The 24,315-nt window shown below is 39.8% G+C and overlaps 1 protein-coding gene across 2 annotated transcripts in view; it reads left to right on the forward strand.

The window, feature by feature from the left end:
* Positions 1-24,315, forward strand: part of cntnap2a (contactin associated protein 2a) — a 404,761-nt gene that overhangs the window by 186,216 nt on the left and 194,230 nt on the right. For both annotated transcript variants that reach the window (XM_039790455.1, XM_039790456.1), the window contains exon 3: positions 5,430-5,623. In XM_039790455.1, the coding sequence (XP_039646389.1) occupies positions 5,430-5,623 (194 nt within the window). The remainder of the gene's footprint in view (positions 1-5,429; positions 5,624-24,315) is intronic.

Below are 24,315 nucleotides of genomic sequence, written 5' to 3' on the forward strand. Positions count from 1 at the left end.
ACTCTTTTCTCTCATTTTCTAACCTCAGTTCTGTAAAAGCCATTTACCCAGTCAGGCAGTAGAATTAAAGCTCCAATTTTTCCCAGCTGGGCCATAAAAGTTAAAAGTATGTTTTGTATCATTACACACACATACATGTACAGACGGTCACACTCCAGTTTACATTTTTTTCACATTTTTACTTTTTCTGGATTATACAGACTATACTGTATGTATGTGTTCACATTCACTCCCCATTGTGACTTGTCCAGTTAGGTGAGCTCTTATCATCTATATAAAAAAATAAAAAAAAAATACAGGATGGAGTCAACTTGACAGTCTAAGAAGAGATGAACAGAGGAGAAAAATGACTGCTGGTTGGTTCAAGTTCAAAGCAGCCAAAGGGAGCTTTCATACTTTCACTTGTATGTGTGGTCTGGTCTAATGTCTCATACCCGAGGGTTACTTGAACAGTGTGAACTGATGTGTGTGAGTTGTGATACAAGACAAATATACACACATTAGTTGATAGTTTCAAAAGGCAGCCATTTTTGGTAATGGCTCCCAGAGGGCACTTTCTGGTTTGATTTTCTTTCCATTATGTTCCCCTGCCTTTCCTTAGTCAGCACATTGCTGTACATCCATACATGCCCCCCATCAATTTACTTTTTAGTGGCTTTTACTAAATGTTCATTGTTATTGGTTTTGGTGAAAAATGGACAATAACTGTCTTTGTATGGTCACTTTGTTTGCAGCCTACAGAAACTGCTTTTATGCCAACAGTTGATACAATTGATACAAACTTTTGTTTTACGTGTGTGTGTGTGTGTGTGTGTGCATGTTAATACACAAATACATTTATATGCACTGTTATGCTTGTGTGTGAGAATATTTGTTATCCTAATCAGTACTGATATCAGTACGATTCCCCTAGAACACACACTCGAACTGTGCTACCACTGCAGGGTTATCTGTGTCATCACAGATAGTTCAAACCTTGTTTTGCAAGCTTGGAGAAACTCCAGCCATGTTTTTCGTCCTCGGTTGGCTCCTTTTATCTCAGAAGGATCCTCTCGGTGTGAATTCCATTTGGCCGGTGCTGCTGACCTGTGAAGGGCACCGCACAGGAACATTTTCACCGGGGTAGCTTTTAGGTAGCAGATTTATCTGATTTCTGACATGCTGCTTGTTCAAAATGTCAGTGTCTGTGTTGCCACAGGAACTGGTCCCAATATAAATGCATTATCAGGATATATTGTAGAGTAGCCATAGGGGATAGAGGTTTTTCTTACAGACAGATTTTAAGTCATTAGCCATTGCAGAATAGGCTGATAAATTGCCAAGGTATATCATCAATACCAGTGAATTTCCCTTGTGTGGAAAAATCGGATTGGATTTTCTGCCTTTTCTATGTTCATTAAAGGATGTTCGATCTGTCTGACAGATGATTTTATCAATTAATGTAATTTTGTATTCATCCATTATTTGTTTAAAACATAAAACAAATGGTGAAAAATACCCATGAAATCACAGAAGCCAAGGTGCTTTTTTCATATGAAAGCACAAAGTCCTCACATTAAGAAGCTAAAGCAGAGAATGTGTGCTACCTGTGGTTGATTACAGACGGAAACAATCAGTTATCAAAATTGTTGCAGACTAATCAATAAACCAGCACCATCTTATTCAATGATACATTTCTTATTTTTTTTATGTTAAAAAAACCACACACAGACATGCTCTATTATCCAGGAAGTAACCTGGTATCAGCAGCACTTTCAAGACTTTTATCAGCTTCAGTGGAGATAAATCCTCTAGTTTGAGCCTGTGTTGCTTTCAAAGCATTTTTCACTCTGGCTTCCTTTTGTAATGTACTAATTCTCCATCTTTTGTCCCGAGCTCTATCTCCCTATTTTTTTCTCAGTGGTACTTGTTTTCTCCTTTACCTCATCTCTTCCTCAAAGGTGGCTTCTTTGACCTTCTCTGTTCCCCCCCCCCCCCCATCCTGTTCCTCCTCTCCTCCCCGAACATCTGTGTGTGACAGGTGAGAGAACGGTGACAGTCCCCCGACACTCCACCCCTACCCTCCCCTTTCTCCTCCCATTTTCCCCCTCCTTTTTGCCTTTGCTGATGCTCCTGTTCGCTCTAACTCGCTCTCTTACCATCCATTCCCCCACCGCCAGCCTCCTCATTCTCCACACCCTCTTCTCTCTTCTCCCCCTTCTCCCTCCGGCTTTCGCCTTTCACTGCACCGCTGTGCTTTTTCTTATATATCGCTCTTCACCCCACTCCTAACCTCTGTCAAGCTGCCCCATCCTCCCCTCTCACCTTTTCTTCTTTTTCCAGCCCTCCCCCTTCCTCTCCAATCTATAACAGCATTTGCCCATCTCACGTCTCTGGCCCCTTCTTTTTTTTTTTTTTGCTCCCTCCCATCCTTTATTCGTGTCTCTTGTTCCTCCTCCGACCTCTGACATCGAGCTCTTTAGCGCACTCTTCTCTCATTGCTTTTTTTAGTCCATCTGTCCCAAATGCTTGCCATCACTTTCACGATCTTTTGAACCTTTACATCTCTCTGGACATTTCAATCTATCTGTCTCTTTCTCATTCCCATCTGTTGCTTCTGGTAACCCTGTAACCCTAACATGCCTTCCACTCCATCCGTCCTTTTAAACCCCTTTTCCCCAACCACTACCGTGTCCTTTCTTTCACCCCTTTAAGCCATGTTCAGACCGACGGGGGCACTTTTTCAAAAACACAGTCTCCTCATTCATTTCATTGAGACTTTGAAGTTGGGCTCTGTCAAAAGAAAGCCAGAGTTGTCCGTCAAAAAAGTTGAACCAGTAGAGTAGAGTGTTAGAAGATACAGAAATAGAGCCAAAGATCTTGGCTTTACTTTCAAATAAATTGAAACTGAAATATTTCAGCATATACCACTATTATTGAGGAATGTGCATTAATGGCCCCCTACATTTCACATATATTCTAACTGTTCCTCTCTCACTTTTTTCTATTGTCCTGAACTCTACCCAGAACTTTCCTAATCGTTGTTTCCTGTATCGTGTCATTTAAACCCACCTGCAGTCTAATTCTCCGTTGGTATCATCCCCATTCCAGTGTTGAACGAGTTCAGTTTATCTCTTTCTCCCAAGGGAAACTCATCCTTTTACCTCTGCTCTGTCGTCCTCCCCTGTTCACTTTTGGCCTCATCTATCACTATCACCTTCTTTACCATACAGTAACTACATTGCTTCCTTTCTGTCCTTTTTTCATCCCATCCACATTCTATCTCATCTCTGGCCTCCCCAGTACCAGAGCCATAACATCCCTCCCTCTTCTCCTCACATCAACCAATCTCTCTTGCTCGCCCTCTCTCCATTTTTCTGAAACTACCCTTCGCCTGTCACCTCCTCAACACATACCTTCTCTTTATACTTTCCGACACCCCATCCTCCGATCTCGTTCATATCCTCACACTGCCTTGGTCATTGTCCACTCAGCTTGCTTTCTTAATCTTTATTTTCTGTTTACTGTCTGTTTACTTATCACTATCACTCGCCACCGCCAAACCCAATGCCTTACCCTCCCCTCCTCCCTCTCCCACTTTTGATAGTGTTTTATCCCCCCAAGGGAATGGCTTTGCTGCAACGGGTTTTTGAGGTATTGACGTTTTCACTGATACGGGCCTGGTTATCTGTCATGGCCGAGCTGGAGTGTAATGGCTCTGTAATTGGATAAGATATAGGATTTTTGCCAGGGGGGGATACATCGCAAACTGCCTCACCCTCTATTTTATCATATGACTATCATCTTTCATGCCTCCGCCACTGCGCTTGGTGCTCCTCTCCCACTCTCTTGTACTTTTTTTGGTCTTACTATCTCCCTTTCTCTCACTTTGCCCATGGTTCTGTTCTCTCTCTCTCCCTGTCATTTTTAAATCAGTCATTCTCCTTTACTTGTGCTTTCAGCCAGTCACTTTATCTGTGTTTGTGTCCTTTAAAAAAAAAAAAAAAATCCATCACAGAGAATCAAAGAAGACGGCCGTGACATGGCCAGTTCGCTGTCCATCCACCTCCCACTCTTCCCGATAATCATTTCACAGTCACATTCTATCACAGGCTCAGCTGTTTGTTTGTTTGCTCTAGTCTCTACATCTGTTTTATGCACATGCATGCATTTTTTCTTGTATTTCTCACACTGGTTTGGCTGCTCTCACAGCCCACATACCATATTGGCATCACGCCTTTTCTTTTACTTTTGAATGGCAGATGGAATCAAGTCAGTGGGATCATGTCCATTTTTCTTTCTTTTCTGTCGAGGAGTTGCCTTGCTCTTTTGTTTCTGCAACATTTAACCTAAGGCTCATTTAACCTGCGAGGTTCAGGGGAGTTCAGCCTCCGCCTCAGGTACACACCTGGAGGTGTGAAGAGGGGCAACTTTTGGAGGACACATGAGTCTGGCAATGAAGGCAGAGCCCTGAGGTCTGAGGCTGGCAGAAGGACGCAGACTGTCACTGAGAGGATTATGATACAAACACAGCCATCTATTCCCACAGTCGACACTTTAGCCATGGGAAAATAGCATTGAATTGCTCTCCTTTCATTTTTTTCAGTAATAGTAATTTTCTTCAAAGAAAAAGTTTACCTTGGTAGAATGATTTCCAACTTCAGTGCACCTACCCTGTATAGGATATATTAAACATTCAACTTCAGAGCTGTTTTTTTTGTATATATGTGTGTGTGTATATATATATATATATATATATATATATATATATATATATATATATATATATAAATGACAATATTCTAAACTAAATGCAAAAAAAGTTGTTGTGGAAGTCACTTTTTTACTTATTTACATATTCAAGCAATGTCTCATTCCTATTTTACTCAGTGTAAGTACTTGATAATATAAATATAAATCATCAGTAACATAGTTGTAATGTTGTGCTCATTAATTGTAAATGTGGCTTTCATTATTGGCCAGTTGCATCTCTGAGCTGTAGCTAAACATATCTGTAGTTATGTGGGTGACAGTGGACTTCCAGCATTTAAAAAAAATCCCATATTACAGTATGTATTGCATACCAATATTAAAAAAGGAGTTTAACAGTGCCTGTCTTGGAGCAAATGTCTGGGCTGCTCTCTGCTGGACACTGACCATTAATAATAGGAAGGACTACAACTGTGTAACTCCACATTCTCTTTGTAAAACATCATTATGGTGGGACCATGCTGCTTTTCTGTCTGTCTTGAACACGAGAGCTGGTCTGCCCTGAACAGCAGCAACTCAGCCTGCATGAAAAAAAACATTTCCTGCTATTGGTTACTTTTAATTAGACCAAGTCCCAGCCATTTTACTCCACAGACAGAAAGATACAGTTAAAGGCATATAAGATATTTGAAGACAACCTTTGACTTTCCACTCATTATAAAATGTCACTACCTCTGCAGGTGCTGGTGGATGGTCACCTCTGGACAGTGACCATTACCAGTGGCTACAGGTGGATCTGGGTTCCAGAAAGCAGGTGAGCGCCATAGCAACGCAGGGCCGCTACAGCAGCTCAGATTGGACAACGCGGTATCGTCTCCTCTACAGTGACACAGGAAGGAACTGGAAACCATATCACCAAGACGGCAACATTTGGGTGAGTGAATAAGGTGTGTGTGTGTGTGTGTGTGTGTGTGTGTGTGTGTGTGAGTGCACATGTAAACCATGGCCACAGGCTATCAGATAGGTACTACAAACAGTAAGAGCATCAGAGACAAAGCTCTGTAGTTGGATTTTTTTATATTGTTGTGTGATAATTGTAGATAACAATATCCAAAGTTGTTAGCATAACATAGTTATAGTAAAAACACATTGTTCTGGAAAAATATGTGGTTCTGTAACTACACATATATGTTTTAAAGGATTGGTAAGAAGGCAGATATTTGTATTATGATAGAAGAGGAAATGAAATGACACTGGTTTTTTTTGTCATTATCAATAAAATGTGAAGCTCCCTTTTCACCCTCACATAACTCAGAGCAGAAAACCATGTGTGGGAGAGCAACAGCGTGTTTTACATAAATATTCATCAATTAATTAGCTCAGTTCTTACCAAATGTAATATGTCAACCACAGACTTTATTCAAGCAATGAGGAGTTCTAGATGGAAAATAAAGAATAACAGCATGTGGGAATGAGCTATTAGCACTTTATCCCTTGACATTGTATTGATGTGATCTCTCTGTGGCTTTATCGTTTACCATACATCTCTTTTTCCAAATCAACAGATCTCCGTCACTGCACTGTTAGCAAGCACTTAAATGGGCCATCTGACAATCTGTAATCATTAGCTAATTGGCTAATGGCCCACACGATTCACTGTTGCTGTATGGTGAAAGGTGACAGGTGATGACAGACAGGCTTTCAGTAAGAGGACAGGAGAAGAATAGGATAGCCCTGTCATGAATAATGTGCAAGCATAGCTAGTCAGCATAAATCTAAAACATGGAAGTAAAGTGGGGAGGCTGATTGCTTGTTTATCTGCACTATTGGAGACAGGATATGTATTTTTAGTTTCTAAGTCCATCTGATGCTCATCTGCTAGAAGAGCATTAGGTCTACTGTATAAACTCTACTTGGCATTACTTTATTGGTAATTGTCAACACACATTAATTAACATCAATATGATGTAAATGTATCAGATTTAACAAACAAGATATATAAATGCAGACAAAACAACATCAAGGACATACTGTATTGCTGCATGCAACATAAGCAGATAGAATGGACAGAAGTTGATCCTGTTGACCTGTTTCTGAAAAATCACTACATCCAGAATGTTAAGTGAAGTGAATCCAATAAGAACTTTATTTTCCAAGATGCAAAAAAAATTATAATAATCAAGGAGTTACATGTTTTAACAATGCATTATGTAAGGACAACGCATTATGTAATAAAATGTCAAAATGTAATACATTTTCACTTCATTATGTTATAACACCCGCATTATGTAAAAATCTGCCGCATTTTGTAATAAAAACACTGAACTCAATATGTTATAAATTTATCTGCATTTTATAATAAATTATTATATAATGCAGCGGTTCTTACAAAACACGGTTGTTGCATTTTTTTCACGAAAATGTAATTATATGGTGCATTATGTAATTACCAACCAACATTGATGTCTTCATTCGTTTTTTATAACATTGGCATGTTTATTTTATGAATTCTAGCATTAGTCAGGGTGACGCAACGATAGTAGCCTATGTTTATCAAAGAAATGTAGTATTTTTTTCATTTAGGTTCCCATGTTAACGGTTTAGACAATTCATACTGTCCATTCATAAAGCTTACATAAGCTCAGCTGCATATTAGGTGGGGCGCTGTGTCAGCAGCAGCCCAAAAGCCTGGTGTTTGAAGATGTTAAAGTAGGCTAATGACCAAACCTTTAAAGGAACACGCCGACTTATTGGGAATTTAGCTTATTCACCGTAACCCCCAGAGAAAGACAAGTCGATACATACCCTTCTCATCTCAGTGCGTGCTGTAACGCTGTCTTACGGCTCCAGCATTAGCATAGCCTAGCACAGATCCTGCAGGTAACTGGTTCCAACTAGCCTACTGCTCGGATTAGATAGCAAAATACGCTACATATTTTTTACATGTTGTGATTTGTAGAGTCACATACGAAAACAACGTAACATGACGGGACGCCGCTAACCGTAAACAAACCGGGAACTATATTCTCAGACAGGCTTGTGCCGCGAGCATATCACTCCGCCCAAGTACTATATTCTTCCCCCTGAGAATATAGTTCCGGTTTGTTTACGGTTAGAAGATGGCTGTGTCTCATGTGACCTTGTTTTTGTACACGCCTGACGCTGTGACTCTTACAAATCACAAGAGTAAATAGGAACATGTTTACATCTTTTTGTCACTTATTTGGAGCAGTAGGATTACTGGAACCATTCACCTGCCTGTTCTGTGATGGGCTGATGCCGCTGGAGCCGTCAGACAGCTTTACAGCACGCACTGAGATGAGAAGGGTATGTATCGCCTTGTCTAACTCTGGGGGTTACGGTGAATAAGCTAAATTCCCAATAAGTCGGCGTGTTCCTTTAAATTATCTGAGCCTAACTGATCAAATAAAGAACCTGTCAACAAAGGACTCACTATTTAGATGCACTCATAGTCACCTGACAGCCTCTTCTCAGAAGTGATCATTAGAAAGAAAAGATGGCAAACGAGTTGTTCCACAAAAAAATGCAACTGCTGCTTCATTGTGTATAGCATCTTAAATATAAGAATACAGATTGAAATACTTTACAAGAAAATGACATGCAGTGATTTAGTTTGTTTCCTTCGTTTGGAACATAGTTTGTATTGAGTTAGATTGTGATGTCTTCAAGTGTTGTTCAGTAAAAATTTGTCTTTGGCGAAGGTAACTTCATGGTGATTAGTTTGATGTAATCTTAACCTCGTAAAATGTAGTGTTATGTGAGAAACTAAAATAAAGTGGTTACAGTTGAAGTAGAAATAGGTATTACCCGATGGTAAAACCGTATAGCGGGGTATAATTTTGGGAAGGTTTGAAGATCAAAAATTAAAAAGCCTTCCACACAAAACTAGTTTAATGTTAAATGTTATTAATCTTCAAAGCCGGATTTAGATTTACAGAAATTGAAATATTTACACACCTACAGACATTCTCCCACACGCATCTCAAGCAACTCCTCCCACAAATTTTCCTTCAAGACGCGCTGTTTGTCTTCATCAGGATCAGGGAATTTGCATAGGCCTACTGCTTTTCATCACAACTTTTACTTTTTTCACTATACACATACATAGGGGTACGGTGAGCTTAATGGAGTGAAATATTCTGCCCCGAGTCAGGCCCTCACAGCACACACACACACACTCACAGGCATGCACACCAACCCAGTCTCACAGCAGTTCGTGAAATGGTCACGTAATTTAATCTATTTGATTTGTGTACACAAATACATTTATCTAGTTTTTTTCGTGATGGTCAGCACGTTTTTCAATGGGAAGCATCTTTTGTGATCACAGCACGATTCTCAATGAGAAGATGACGTAGCATTCAGAGCGACTACGGTAGCGAGGAGTATGAAAGACCGAAAATACGTATAGGGAGGTTGGTTGGGGTGGTGGAACACAGGATTTTCGCCCAGGAGACCGGGGATCATGTCCCGCGTGTCACGTTTCCTAAACCCAACCGTCGCTTTCTTCTTTTCCTAAACCCAACCGTCCCATTCTTTTCCTAAATCCAACTTTCCCGTTGTTGTCCCGCGTACCATTATTGTTTTCCTAAACCCAACCGTCCTGTTCTTCTCCTAAACCCAACCCGTTCCGCTGTATACAGCTATGCAATTGTTGGTATACGTGCTGACCATCACAATAAAAACAAGATAAACATGTTTGTGTAAACGAATCAAATAGATTAAATTACGTAACCATTTTACGAACTGCCGTGAGACTGTGTTGCGCACACACACCGTCATGAAAAGTTTAAATATAAAAAATATTACAAAAACTTAAACCTTTATGTTAACAGCCATGTGCTCATCAATTACAACACAAGTTGAGTTTCTGACAGAAACATGTTTTGCGTCACTCTGTTTATAACCATATGAATTTATTCATCTTAATAGTTCAGAGCAAATTTCCAAGTTCATAGACTGATTTATTGACCTTTTTGTGAGGTTTAAAGAAAATTTACAATACTTAAATTGACTAGTGTTCTCGACAGGTCTGCAAGTAACCATTATTGTGACCTGTACCCTTTGGGTCTTGTGTATGGGGTTGGAAAACAGCAATTAATGTCAGAGGATATCTACAATGTCATAGTTAAGAAATTAAAGAGTTTGATGTTTCCCGAGCGTTCAAGAACGCAACAAAATGCTGCAGTGAGACTGTGGAAGAAAAGGGATCTGTACTGTCTAAGCCATGATTGACAGACATTATTGTGTGCTGGGAGACCAGTCACTTTGAAGTCTAGAATTGTTGACATGGAGAAGAGAAATGTCTACCATGCCAACAATATCATATATATTATATAGCATGCCATTGACTCTAAATTAATTTTGAGTCACCATGATTCGTGCTAGAATTCATAAAATAAACATAACAATGTTATAAAAAAATATGAATAAAGAAATCCATTTCGGTTGGTTATTACATAATGCACCATATTATTACATTTTCATGAAAAAAAAGTCCAACCACCGCATTTTGTAAGAACAGTGCGGAGAAATTTATTACATATTGCGTTCAGGGTTTTTATTACAAAATGCGGCAGATTATTACATAATGCGGCAGATTATTACATAATAAAGTGAAAATGTATTACATTTTGACATTTTATTATATAATGAGTTGTTATTACATAATGCGTTGTTAAACACGTCTCCAGTGCAGGAGATGCACTTTTACTAATCTGGGTTTAGGATACACTGACAGGTAAATTGTCTTTCCTGCCAGTGTTATTAAATGGAGGTGGAGTCCAATCCTTGCCCTCTCAGCAGCCACACTGACACAACTGATGGTCTAGTCATGACATTAACATGCTAAAGCCTAATATTTTAAAGGGATACTTCACCGATTTAGCATTCAGCTTTGTATCAGTAGAAACCCGATAGGATTTCTGAATGACCGTGCCTCCCTCCCTCATGTCCCCCTGAGACGAGAGATCTCTGCATTTGGGGCCTGGAAAAAATCTTCCGATGACGTAAAATGAAGATTTTTGCGTCATTGGAAGATTTTTGGGCCAGAGGCAAGGACTACAGCCAGTAGTAGGATCTACTTGCATGTTTTCAACACGCCCACAGGGGTTGGACTGCCGAGTCTGGGCCGAGGTATTCGAATGAAACGACTGTCAGCCATCTTGAATCTTCGCTAAACAGGCTCTCGGTTTTCAGCAGAAAACATTTACAACAATTATCTGCATTCAAACTACCGGACGTGTGTACCACCGGGATACATCGGTACAGATCGGAGAATATGCAGGAAACGTTATTACAGACGCAATACCGGAACTCACGCTGAAGCTCGCCTCGCACGGAGACCAGCGGTGCTCGCCCGCTAGCCGGCTAGGGGACATCCTCATCGGCTAGGTGGAAAGCTAACGCTAGCTGTCCACCTGTCCCATCCATCCTGCTTGCAAGTGTTCGCTCATTAAACAACAAGCTGGACTACATCCTCCTTCAACGAAACTCCCAACGTGATTTCAGTGACTGCTGTGTTTTTGTTGTTGTGGAAACATGCCTGAACAACAGTGTACCGGAACCGGGACTATCCAGCTACCAGGCTGCCTCGCCGCCCGTGGAGGTGGGCTGTGTTAAACGAACTGGTGTAGAAATAAAATCCAACTAGCTACTGCTAACTGCTGGTGGAGCTTGCGACTGTTAAATGCCGACCATCTCGACATTCCGCGCTAATTCACGGCTGTGTTTATACTCTGTGTTTAGCTACACCAATGCTAGTAGCGCGTAGCTGAACTTTACGGATCCTGCTTGCAAGTGTCCACTCATTTAGACCACAAACTGGACTACATCCAACTTCAACGAAACTCCCAACGTGAGTTGAGAGACTGCTGTGTTTTTGTTGTTGTGGAAACATGCCTGAATAGTGTATTGGACTGTCCAGCTACCAGGCCTGCTAGCCCTCCGAAGCCAGAGATGCTCTGTCGCCAGGTAAAAGAGGTGGGCTGTGTTAACACCGAGTGGCGAAAATGTGGTGATTTGTATCCATTTAACTGCTAACTGCTGGTGGAGTTTGTGACTGTTAAATGCCGACCATTCTACATTGCACGCTAATTCACGGCTGTGTTTATGCTCGGTGTTTACAGCCCACCAAGCGCTAATGCTAGTATGTGTTAGCTGAACTTTACAGAGCCTATAAAGTGTGTGTACTAAATGTAGCCTGTTTCGTATGTCGTTTTTATATAATGTCGTTGAGTCACGATGAAACGTTGTTTCATGTATATGGTTGAAATAAAACACGCTTGAGTTGAGTTGAATGCCTCTGTCGGTCTGTCAAGCGGTAGGCGTGGCTTGGGAGTGGACTCAAAGCAACGAAGCAGGTGCATTCTGGGATTTGGTGTTTTTCATCCATATAAGACCAAAACACATTTTCTGGCTTTTCTCGGCCTAGAAGGCACCAATTTAAAAAAAAATTTCACATTTCTACTACATAAGTGACCCAATTTAAAGATATATTCAGCTTTCCAGCGGTGAAATATTCCTTTTAATATAAAAGTAAGCATTTTATTGGCACAGCTTGTTGATTGTTGAGGGTACACAAGTTTATCAAAGTGTTAACTGAGAGGCATAATTCCAGGCAGAGTATCTTTGAATTGACACTTACCTCATTTACATGGAAAGAAAACACTGGTCAACTAATGTGCGGGCAGTGGGCATGTCCTCTAAAAGGTATAGAGCCTCAATGAAGATTCATGTGCACCATCACACTTTCAGTATGAGAAGATCTAAAGAATATTGTTTACCAGCCACAGAATTAAAAGCTCTGGTTCGTGTGTGTTTTCATAAATGCGCACAGTGTGTTTCCTTATGGGTGCATTTTTGTTTGTTGCTATGATATTAATCTCTGCATTCAGCCCCGAATAGCGTCATCATCATTCTTTCTTTTAGTACTGTAAGCCTGGATGCAGTGACAAATATGGATCACTTACAGTTGAAAGTAAATTAAGCTGTTGTTTTTGTGTGCTGCATTAACCCTGATGTATTGCCTCCAATATTTCTGCAAAAACTGCAAAACACATTCATCTTGGATGTATTTGTAACTATTGCCAACTTTTTTTTTCTGTTTTGCCTCAATGTAGGACGTATATATTGCTTTTTTAATTTATCGTCAGTGTAATTCAAAAATATTGCTTAATATTGCTTATGTAAACAAATACAGGGCCAATAATTTTAAGCTGGGCATATACCATCAATAACCCCCACTGCAGTAAAAAACAAAACTGGAGCCATTTGTTTCTCTCTGTCTCTTGTCTTATTTCAAAGAGGCTTTGGGATTGCTACAATCTACATTAGTGCACAGACATATGCATGCACACATACTTCTACTCCTACTAAAGCTAAGAAATAGACCTTTTGTGTATGTGTTCGTGTGTGTGTGTGTATGTGGTGATAATATCGGAGCTATCAGTGCTATTGATCAAAGGGATGGTTTGGGATGGTAGGGCGCTAAAGCCAACTTAATGTTACACACAGACACACACACACACACGCACACAGCTACCATCAGGCCCTGTTTCAGCCCATTCAATCACATTCGGCTCAATCCCTTTCACCACTGGATGAGGTTCACACAGCGATCCCCAGAGAGAAAACCACCTGTCCTGCAGTCTTATGCATGACGATTTTATTCAGGAACATTTTGCCACCAATCACCACCTGCCGTTACTCCACACTGATGACTTCACTCTTTCACTGGCAAACTGAGAGGGCAACTTTCAGTCAAAGTGACCATGTCGATGCTAGCTTAACTGTTGTGACTGTGATTCACTGGGGAGGATATTGGTAAAAGCCTGGCAACTGCAGTATTGGTTTTGTGAAAAGTAATGTTTTTAATGCCTCACTAATGTATCACTGATGAGTCACAGGACATTGAAGAATCACTGCAATAATTAAAACTGGTCGATCAGAGGACAATGCCTAAAAGACTGTCAATACTTGCATACTTTAATTAATCAGTTAGACAATACTCATATGTACAGGGGAACACTCATTGACTGTAATGGAAGATGCAATGGATTTGTGCATGGATAATTTCATATTGAGTTCTCATTGAACTATTACAGTAAATGGAGAGTTGAGTTTTTAACTAGTTCTGTAGGTTAAACTTTACTTGAAGGTATCTACATAAGAGTGACACGACACGGTCATGAACATTATAAACACGTCATAAACGTTTATGACATAACGCTTCTTTTAGTAAGTGTCATTCGGTTTTTGTCATGACAAGTTATATATATATATATATATATATATATATATATATATATATGATTTGGTGTGTAACGCTAAAAAACTATATCCTATTTCTTTGTTTAACTTCAGTGGGTACTTTACCAATATTTATTTTTTGTTTGCTAAATTGCACTTTGACAACGATGGCAATAAATAAAACATAAAGATTTACAGATTTACATACTTAAGCATCCTCTGAAAACCATTACTCATAAAACAGTAGCAAAAGAAAAAATGACAGAAACTGTGTCTTAGAAAGGTCTTGGAAACCATTCAACTGATTATCTAAATGTCTTTTGTCAGTTTAAGTTTCAGACTTTGGTGACACAGTTACAGCATCATGATTTAATGTGTGTCTCAGTGGGAACATTAAAGCTATATGTGAAGTGTAGTCAATTCTGTGAAAACACAGGAAAAGAAAAACATTCTCAGTCTAACTGCACATTAAAACTCAATTAACTTAACAAACATTTAAAGTCACATTTTCCTTCTACACACTTGTTTACCATAACTCTTATTCAGATAATGCCAGCAGGCCCTGTCTCCCACTGTCAGATTAATGTTTATTAATGTGGATGAGAAGCTGAATGTACACCAGTTGACAGTAACGTATGTATCCAATAAACTAGCACAACCAGTGCCGCAAATCTTAAGCCGATACAGGATCAGACAGGGACATGTTAATGATGGTTTCTCACTGGACTAAAACAAAATAGCCCTATATGTGGTTTTTGGTTTTTGGACTACGGCATAAATTCCTGCCGCCCAAAACTGCCACAATGTGACTGGTTTCTTTTCCGTAATGTATTATTGTAAATGTCTCTTTATTTATGTTATGTTACGTGTGCCTCTACCTGATGTGGTGTGTAGACAGCACAGGGTTAGATTGCATCCAAATTCTGCATGTGTGTGACTTTGTTGCTGTCAGCGGCTAGATACAGTAGATATATTGCATAGAGAAAAGGGATATTTGAGATTAACAGTGGCATACGACCCAAATAATTTTTCGAGCCTCTGTGCTTGGAAACATATTACTGACCTTGTTATCTTGTCAGCTGGCCTGTGAGCCATTTTGGCCTATGCTTGAAAAAAACAGAGCATAAGGCAAGTGATTTCTAGTTGCCCAAAACTCTTGACAGGATTACTAATCTAACACATACTGTATCATACAGTGGTATCGCTACTTTGGATCTTCACATGTTGTGGGATTAACACTTCTGTTTTCTGGCGTTTTAGTAGCCTAGGAAGAGGAATTTCACAGCTGGTCACCTAGCCATCTAGGTCACCTGTGTAGTGGAAGTATTTTCAAAAAGCTGTAGATTTCCCTATAGCTCTAAATATCCTATAGCAACTAGAATGCCTTGTGCACAGTGCCTTCCAGACCGCTACTCCTTTTGTGGTTATTTCAACAAGGATTTCAATTGGTCAGTGGTGGAAGAAGTAGTCAGATCCTTTACTTAAGTAAAAGTACTAAGACCACACTGTAAAAATATTCTGTTACAAGTAAATGTCCTGAATTTAAAATGTTAATTAAGTGTCATCAGGAAAATGTACTTAAAGTATTAAAAGCGACAGTACTCAAAAATCCTCACATTTTAGAAACTGGAAACAAAACAGTTCTGTGTTTAATCATCTAATCATTTCAGCTGTTCTCGTAGGCCTATATCTTGTTGGGTAGTTTAATTTATAATAAAACATCGTATTTTATAAACGACATGTGTTTTGTGTGCAATATTCCTAATTTGTAAAGTAACTAGGGTTGGGTATCGTACAAAAGATTTTGTACAGGTACCGATACCAATACTGTGACTTTGATACTGGTTCTTAAGCAATACTTTTTTCAATACCAATTTTATAGAATCCATTTTAACAAAAAGAAATTACAACATTACGGCACAAATCTTTGTATTTATTCATTTACTGACTCTGATGAGATTCACTCCTTAGGTATTGAAAATGGGCATTTTTCAATACTATAGAGGCAATTTGGTCGGTGCCTAAAAAGTATTAAATTCGGTACCCAGCCTTAAAAGTAACTAGTAACTAAAGCTGTCAGATGAATGTAGTGGAGTAAAAAGTACAATATTTCTCTCTGAAATGTAGTGGAGTATAATAGAAAGTGGCATTAAAAGAAAAGACTCAAGTAAAGTACAAATACCTCAAATTTGTTCTTACTTCAGTACTTGAGTAAATGTACTTAGTTACATTCCACCACTGCTGCTGGTGGTGGTGTGTTTACAGAAGGCAGGCAGGGAATTTGTTTCTCAAACCAACTGACCAGTATTATATCTCTTTGCTTAGGCTTTTGTTCATTTACGACATATTTTTTTGTGTAAGGATCACAAAAACAAATGGCGCACTGGAATTAGTTATTTTGCAGATCTTTTTAAACTTACAGAGAGCTGTACACAAGCCAGAATACTGTGGACGTTCGGCGGCGGACGTAAACTGAACACAGTAAAGTTTGTTGTTGTCTCCATCAGTGTGCATCTGCCGCACAGACATCCTACCTGTCACCAGCCGCGGAGCAGGCCACCCCAGACACAGGACCTCTCTGTCAGCTCCGATTGAAACAAAGCTCTGGTGGTGGCCGCCTCCTCCTCCATATACTGTTGTGTCTCCACAGCTCTGTATTCCACCTCGTAAAACAGTACCACCAAATATCTGATTCCAGCATTATATCAAGCTACTAGATTCTTCCAAAAACACTGATATTGTGAGCTTTTTCCTATCGCTAGCGAAGAAACCGTAAGGTGAACAGATTGTTTTAGACCCTGAGTTTGGAGACTCCCATTTGACTGTCGTTGGAGACAGGCCTGCAAAAGCCTGCAAACGGCACTCATGCTGGAGTAAAGGTATTTAACTCCCTCCTCTAGCTTTCACTTTAAAAAAAAAAAATTACAATTACTTGATTTATTTATTTGTGATATTTCCCAGTCAGTACTGAGAAAGAAAAGCAACAGTAGGAATAAAAGTGCAGTGCTGTCTTTTTAAACTTGAGTGATTTTTACCAGTTAAATTGCCCTCCATGTTTTTGCATCTGATTAAATACAGACATCAAGTGCCTCGTCATTTCCATTTCCATTTAAGTATTTGGCTGACACTTTTATCTAGAGGGGCTTACATTAGGAGGGAATAAGGGTACATTAGTGCAAGGGACAAGAAAGACAACACCAAAGCATAGAAACATGAATAAAATTAGTTAGTGTAAAAACAGAGTGCTCAAAATATATTGCTTATTAAGATTTTATTATATTATATATATTATTTATTTTATATGTATAACTGTATAAGGGTAAAACATATATGTATAACAACAAACTAGTTTCAAGTGTTTCTGAGGGCCATTTGGTTACAAAGACACACTACCATCTTTCAGTAACTACTGGGCTACTGGAAGACCCAACAGCTGGTTTTTGTGCAATTTTAGCATGAATTACACACACTATATTGGAATGCACTTAGGCACATACCTCCAACATACCCGAATATCCTGGGGAGACCCCTGTGTTACGAAGGACCAAATGCCTCACTTGTAGACGTGAATCTGCATGGAATATTTTCCTTTCCTTGTGAAGCTTCTGACTAAAAATCATGTTTGTTTGAGTCGGAGATAGAATGAAGTGTTGGCTTCGCTGCGATAGTATCAGGAGTAGGAGAAGGGGAGATATTATGTAAACAGAAATATTTGACTAATTTCTTTGCTCTAATTATAGCTGCTCAATCTAGCAGCAACCATATCCAATGCCACTGCTGTTATGAAAAGCCTTTAATGTTTGGATAATGATAGCCTTTCAATAACTCATCTTAAAATCAATTCAACCAGCCCTATATTCCACTCAAACCTTCATACTCTTGCTATGGTTTGAAGTTGACCACATGCACAGCATTAGTGGTTCTATCTAAGTGGTGCTTCACATCAATGACACTGTGAGAAACAAACAGCCATTGTTGTTCAGTCAAAGTCTACTTGAATGCCTGTTTTCTCTGTTATTAAGCATTTAATACAAAATGTAACGTGTAGAGGCACAGTACATTCAAACATGCATTGTTGAACTCAATCCAGTGGCATCCAAGATGCTATGCAATGAGTCAAATCGCAGATGGAGACGATGCATAGCTACCACCCAAACAGCAACTGGTACCAGCTGATAAGAAGGATTGGAGAGGGGATCAAAGGAGATTATTTATGTCACAGGAAATGAGGTACACTCATTTTATATTAATGCAAGATCTTTAAGAGGTTTAGCATTCAGTTGGATGTGTGTTTAATAGATTAATAGATATTATCATCCTGTTTTGATCATGACTCACATTGACCCAGCACATACATTGCTAAAAGAGGCAACCGAGCACCCACATGCATTAAAACAAACACACACACACACACACACACACACACACACACACACACACACACACACACAGTATGACTGTCCTCGCCGTAGGGTTGTCTTCTAGTGTATCTTCAGATGGCTGTACAGGCCGATCCGTGAGCAACATATTTTGGTGCAGTGTGGGCAGGGAAAAGTGGAGGTGGTGAGTGGTAGAGGAGCCTTTTTCTCTTTTTCCCTTGCGGTGCTGTCGCTTTGTCTCTGCGACACGGTTGAGTTCCATTTCCTGGCGCACAGCTCCTTCCTGCACAGTTGTCTTCCAGCAGCGCCTGTCCAAAGCGATGTGCTCCACACACACACACATTCACTCAATGACTACTGCTGACCAATTGCCGTTGGCCATTGTAAATTAATGATTACATCCAGCATTAAAGTCCAAACTGTTTGAATTTAACTAATCAGACCACAGAGGAACACATTGCTCACAGTCATGGATATGACTTGTATGGCTTTTTTTTTTATCTACATTGATTTAAAAGTCTCTTCTAACTTTCGGCTCTATATCTTAATCCGCTGCAGTGACTTCACAGGACTTGAACGTCAGCCTCTTTAATGTCACTTCACACCATTCCAGATAAGAGTTGTATGGAAATTAAAAATTGATGAGTGTGAATAACGAAGATGATGAATTAAAATAGATAGTGAAGACACTTCCCAGTGAGTCACAGAAGTCTCTTGTGGTACAACATAAGTGGCTGCTATTAAATGTTAATAGCAATGTCATGGTCATTGTACTTGTGGTAGTGGACAAGACATGAAAAGTTGAGTCAAAAACACATTTCCCATGGTATGGACTGAACTGTCTCAGTGTTTTATGAGTGTTAACAAAAGGTTTATGGTACCCATTTTATTTTAACAGTGCACAGGTGGTGCCCTAATAAACAATTTAAAAAGAAGGTTTTATTTGGTCCACGAGACTGTTGTTGATGAGTGGCATCTGTCTGACTAATTTTGCCGAATAGAACCTGCATCTTTCCAAATGATTCTTGAGGAGTCAAACGTGAATAAGTGTGAAAATGCTGGCCCCCTCAAGCATCATGTAAAACACACACATACACTCAAAAATAATGAGTTGTTAGTTGTTAGTGCACACGTATGCACACACATAAACACGGCAACATAGATCCATGTGGTCTGTGAGGTTTTATAGCCGAGCCAGGGAGGCAGACTTCACTCCATCAATGTGTTGGTCCCTGGTGAGCAGAGGGCAGAGAAGGTGCCAAATGTTCACAGCCTGAGTAATGGGCTCTTAAAGCTCTATTCTTTCCCCCTGTGTGTGTGTGTGTGTGTGTGTGTGTAAAACATTGAATTCAGTGCAGAGGAATATTATATGAATATACCAATGACGATTTAGTGAAGTTAGACGGGGAAATACTGATGATGGTGTGATGCTTAAATGTTTCCTAATTTGTGCATAGGCCTTTCGTTCTTACGATTACTCCGCAGTTATTAATTCTCCAAAATGAAAATGTATAGAAAAGTATTTGCAGTAAGTGTTCCTCATTTTTCAGCTAATAATGTATGTGAAGCAAAGAAAAGGATTCCAGTTATCTTTGTCACCAGCTCTATGGGAGCTCCTTTTAGCAGGTGAGAGCAGTTAATGAGAGACTGCACAGAATGGTAACGCTGCGGCACATTTCTCTGACAGATACAAAGGGTTATAATAATGTACCAGCTTCAGAAAGAACATCGGACACAATGAGCTTGCACAAAAAATTTGAAATAAGCATCAAAGTATTTGATGCAGAGAAACAACAAACATGCACAGAGCAAAAGATGGACATAATACAGTAACTGGTTATTATGAAACATGCTAATGTGTTGAGCAGTTCAAGCTCCGTGTTCTTCCTCAAATGGAGGACTGTAGGAAAAGATGCAGCAAAACAGGAGTAGACAATAATATATCAATAATATCAAAAGCTACTGAATACAAATAAAACTGAGGAAGATAAACATTATACAATGAACATCTCTTACGTTAAAGAAATAACATATTTTTGGATTATATGTTTATTAAAAACAAGGAATTGTCAGGAAGAGGGAGAGCAGCCAATCAGAATTATACAAAAGAACAAAAACAAATGATAGTCGACATTGACAAACCGTTACAGGATACAGCACAGGTGAAGTTCCTCATTCAGCCCATCTGGAGCCGTAGACCCAGATAAAAAGCCCATTTAGCTTCTGCCTGCAGCAGAACTTGGTTGTGGTCTCCACTCCTAGTGGGAGGCTTGATTGACTGTGTAGCCCAGAATTTGTATTCTGTGAACAAGTGTCAAGAAGTGGTTAGCCAGAGGAGATGAAGAATCTCTCCCATTGAGACAGCTTTTTGTGTTCAATAAGGCCTGTTCCCATTTTGCTATATTTCACAGACATATTGTTTCAGGCAAGGGACATAAACAACAAAAAGCTGCCCATGGGAGCCACAGTCCCATATTTAAATTAGAACATTTTCCACTTTTGGGATTCATTCACTGCTTTAGTTTGTTGGAAAGAGGGCGGAGGAAGATGTCCACACAGAGGAGCTAACTTGTCTATTGGGACAAGTGCTGTGGCTCTATTTTGTAGTGGGAGACTTGATTTGATCACAGCAGTGTATGAGGTTGGTGTAACATGTAAGAGTTACATTAGGGTTCTCTCTGAAAACATCATGTAATTGGCCACACGTCCGTGTAGCTCTACTAACAGACTTTCTGTTTTTCTCAAATAAGCCTGTGTTGTAGGCATTCACACACAGTCGCAGTGATGTGTCCCTACACTTCTTAATAAAAACACAAGATTATTAAAACATTTAAAAGATTCATGACTTAAATTTAGCATTACTACAGTTCGTCCTGTCTTGGCACAGTAGAGGCACATACTCACGCAAACGCAACCACCCACAGGGCTTCACAGAAACACAAATTTCTCTATGGCCCTTCTGTTTTGTCCTGTTTACTTGTCGATAAAAACAAAAGACCAGACCAAGCTGGACTGATTTCCCCTGCCTCTGTTAGGAAGGAGCACACACACGTGCACACACAATGGCCCTTACTCTGGTCTGGTCTAACAAAGCGTCCAGCAGCAACAAGCAAACACCAGAAAATAGCTTTCACTTGTTGTTTCTCAGTATCTGGAGATCTGTTCCCTGGAAAGGCCTGTCTCTGGCTGTCAAAACAGAGACACACAAACACAGACACACACTCACACACATACAAATAGATATTCACTGACACACAGACAGAAATGACAGATGCACATTCAGTAAATGAAAAACATGCTGCCAAGGAGAAAGGGTAACTTACTGAGGGTTACTGAGGTGTAGGAAGGAGGGAGAGCAGCTGAGCAAGTAGATAATGACTGTATATGCTGTGTGTATGAATGCCTGGGTTTGTGTATGGGCACAAGCATGCCAACATGCATGTGAATCTTGTTTACATGGCAAGTGATCTGTGTCCGTGTGTGTGTGTGTGTGTGTGTGTGTGTGTGTGTGTGTGTGTGTGTGTGTGTGTGTGTGTGTGTGTGTGTGTGTGTGTGTGTGTGTGTGAGAGAGGGAGAAGACCACAGGGTGTATGTGTTGACCAGCTGTAATAAAATGATTGGTTTGTTGTTTTTGAATGACAGCGACCCCAAATGCCCAACAAGGACACTGGCTGGCTCTCAGCTTCCCTCATTATTTTTGTTTTCCAAGTTTCCTCTCATTGCTTTTCCTCCACTGATCTCGTGGGTTGCCTAAATTATATGACAGCTCTGTGCTGTTTTGATTATCATCCAAGGTTTTCTTTACTAACTTTGCTATTTATAACTTTTAAAGCACCATGTTCAGTTTTTAATATTTTGTAACTGCATGCATATCCTCACAGGAGTACAAAAAATAGGAGTAAATATGTTTCTCTTTGAATCTACTAAGGATTCCCAAATATTTTTCTTTTCTTCATGGAATACTAAAGTAAATTTTTAAAAGTAGTTTGACAGATAAAGTATAAGTATACATCAATTTTAGGCTTAAACTTGTGGAGAGAAACACACCTATCCATAAAAGCACACACACACACACACACACACACACACACACACACACACACACATACAGTGAGTAAAATCTCAAAGTTGCCTCAGGCACTTTATGGCCTTTGTTGATGTAAATTACCTCAGTTCTTGATTAAACAAAACGTCAAAGTGTCTAAGCTCTTAAGTTGCCTGACGCTTACACACCCATACACCGACATAAACAGTTACACATACACACAAAATGAAGTGACACACACACACACAAATTCCCAATTACTCATTGGTTTGCTGGTTAATGATTTGACTTTGGAGGAGAGGGAATTAAATGGTTGACTAAGCAGACTTTTGAGAGGTGTTCAGCATCCACAACTTTTCCTCGTCTTCATCCTCCTCCTCCTTTCTTCCCTATCCTACCTTCTACCTTCTACCATCCACTCTGCATAGTAATGACTTTGGATTGAGCTGTTCATTCAGCCAAGCACAGATAAGTGCAGAATAGCGGGATGAACACAATAGAGAAATAAAAGAAGGAAGCCGGAAAAACGGGGATGGAGCTTTTGGGTGGAGCCGAAAAATGGTTTTTTTCCCTCTCTTTGTAACCCTTTCTATCTCTTATACCTTGACGGGCAAGGAAAGGAGAGTATCGGCTGGACAAAAAGAAGTAAAGGCTTCTGCATGCAGTCAGCCAAATCCTCAGTAGATATGCATTTTGAGTTTAGAACTATGAAATGAGCTTATGGGGGATATTAGGTTTTAACGCTGCCGAAAGGTTTTAAAAGTCAAGATGGTGTGCGGGTGGTCGTGTGTATCTTCACTCCCTGTGTGCATGCATGCAGATTGATGCATTTGTGCTTTTTGTACTTCAAATCCTGAGCCAGGACCACAGGCATTTTCGAAACAGTATAGGGAAGGATGAATATGCAATAGAGAGCACAAGATATGAAGGAGGATTTAAGAGATTTGACAGGGAAAGAGAAAAGAGAGATGAGTTTTGGAGAGAATATCTGAGAAAAGTACCAACAGCTCCAACGTTTGGCGCTAGCTTCAGTGGTTAAAAGAAAATTTTAGTTTTGAGAACATTTTTTAACCACTTTTTCTTCTTTCAGATGCTTGTTTTATGTGTTAGCATGCAATTTGAAGGTATGTTAAACTGAACGTGTATTAGCTCAACTGCAGCTCTGAGGGCACTGCACCTTATAGCCTCGTCTTAAGTTTTGGTCAAAAGTGCACCGTAAACCGGAAATTAATTGAATATTAATAAAATGTATTTGTGTATAAATTGTTTTAGTGGAATTACACTAGTTGTCTCTCTACTGGAATGTTTTCCTGCACTTGAGTAGAGTTGCCATTTGATCTCACAAAGATCCATGGACTTAGGAAACCCTAACTCACCATTGGACATCTATCTTCTATCTGTCTATCTATCTATAATTCCAGGAACGTCTTTCTGTGTGTGTGTGTGTGTGTGTGTGTGTGTGTGTGTGTGTGTGTGTGTGTGTGTCTGTCTGTCTGTCTGTCTGTGTGGGTGTTAAGCGCATATCTCTCGAACCGTTAGTCCGAAACTTGACAGGTGTCTTGCTATGGGCACGAGTAAGTGCAGTGCCAAGTTTGGCGTTGTTTGGATAAGAAATGCAAAAGTTATCCTTAAATATACAGGTAAAAGAAGCACACATTAGCTTTTACCGCTCTAGCCGCTGGCCCCTCCCCCTCTGCTCAATGAGTGAGCAGTGAGCAGGAGCAAAGACAAGAGAGAGAGCAGCGGAGCTTTGGCAGCTAAAATGTGTGCAAAGTAGCACTACTTTGGCTTTTGAATAAACAAACGACAATTCACGAATTTAAGGCCGTTTCAGAATCCCACACATGCAAAGCACCGTGTATATATCTATGGCAAAGCACAACCAGCTACAACAAGTGCAGACAGAGCGTGATGTCACTTGTAGGCAGGCTA

Source organism: Perca fluviatilis, chromosome 22, assembly GCF_010015445.1.
Source record: "Perca fluviatilis chromosome 22, GENO_Pfluv_1.0, whole genome shotgun sequence".
Lineage (NCBI taxonomy): Eukaryota > Metazoa > Chordata > Actinopteri > Perciformes > Percidae > Perca > Perca fluviatilis.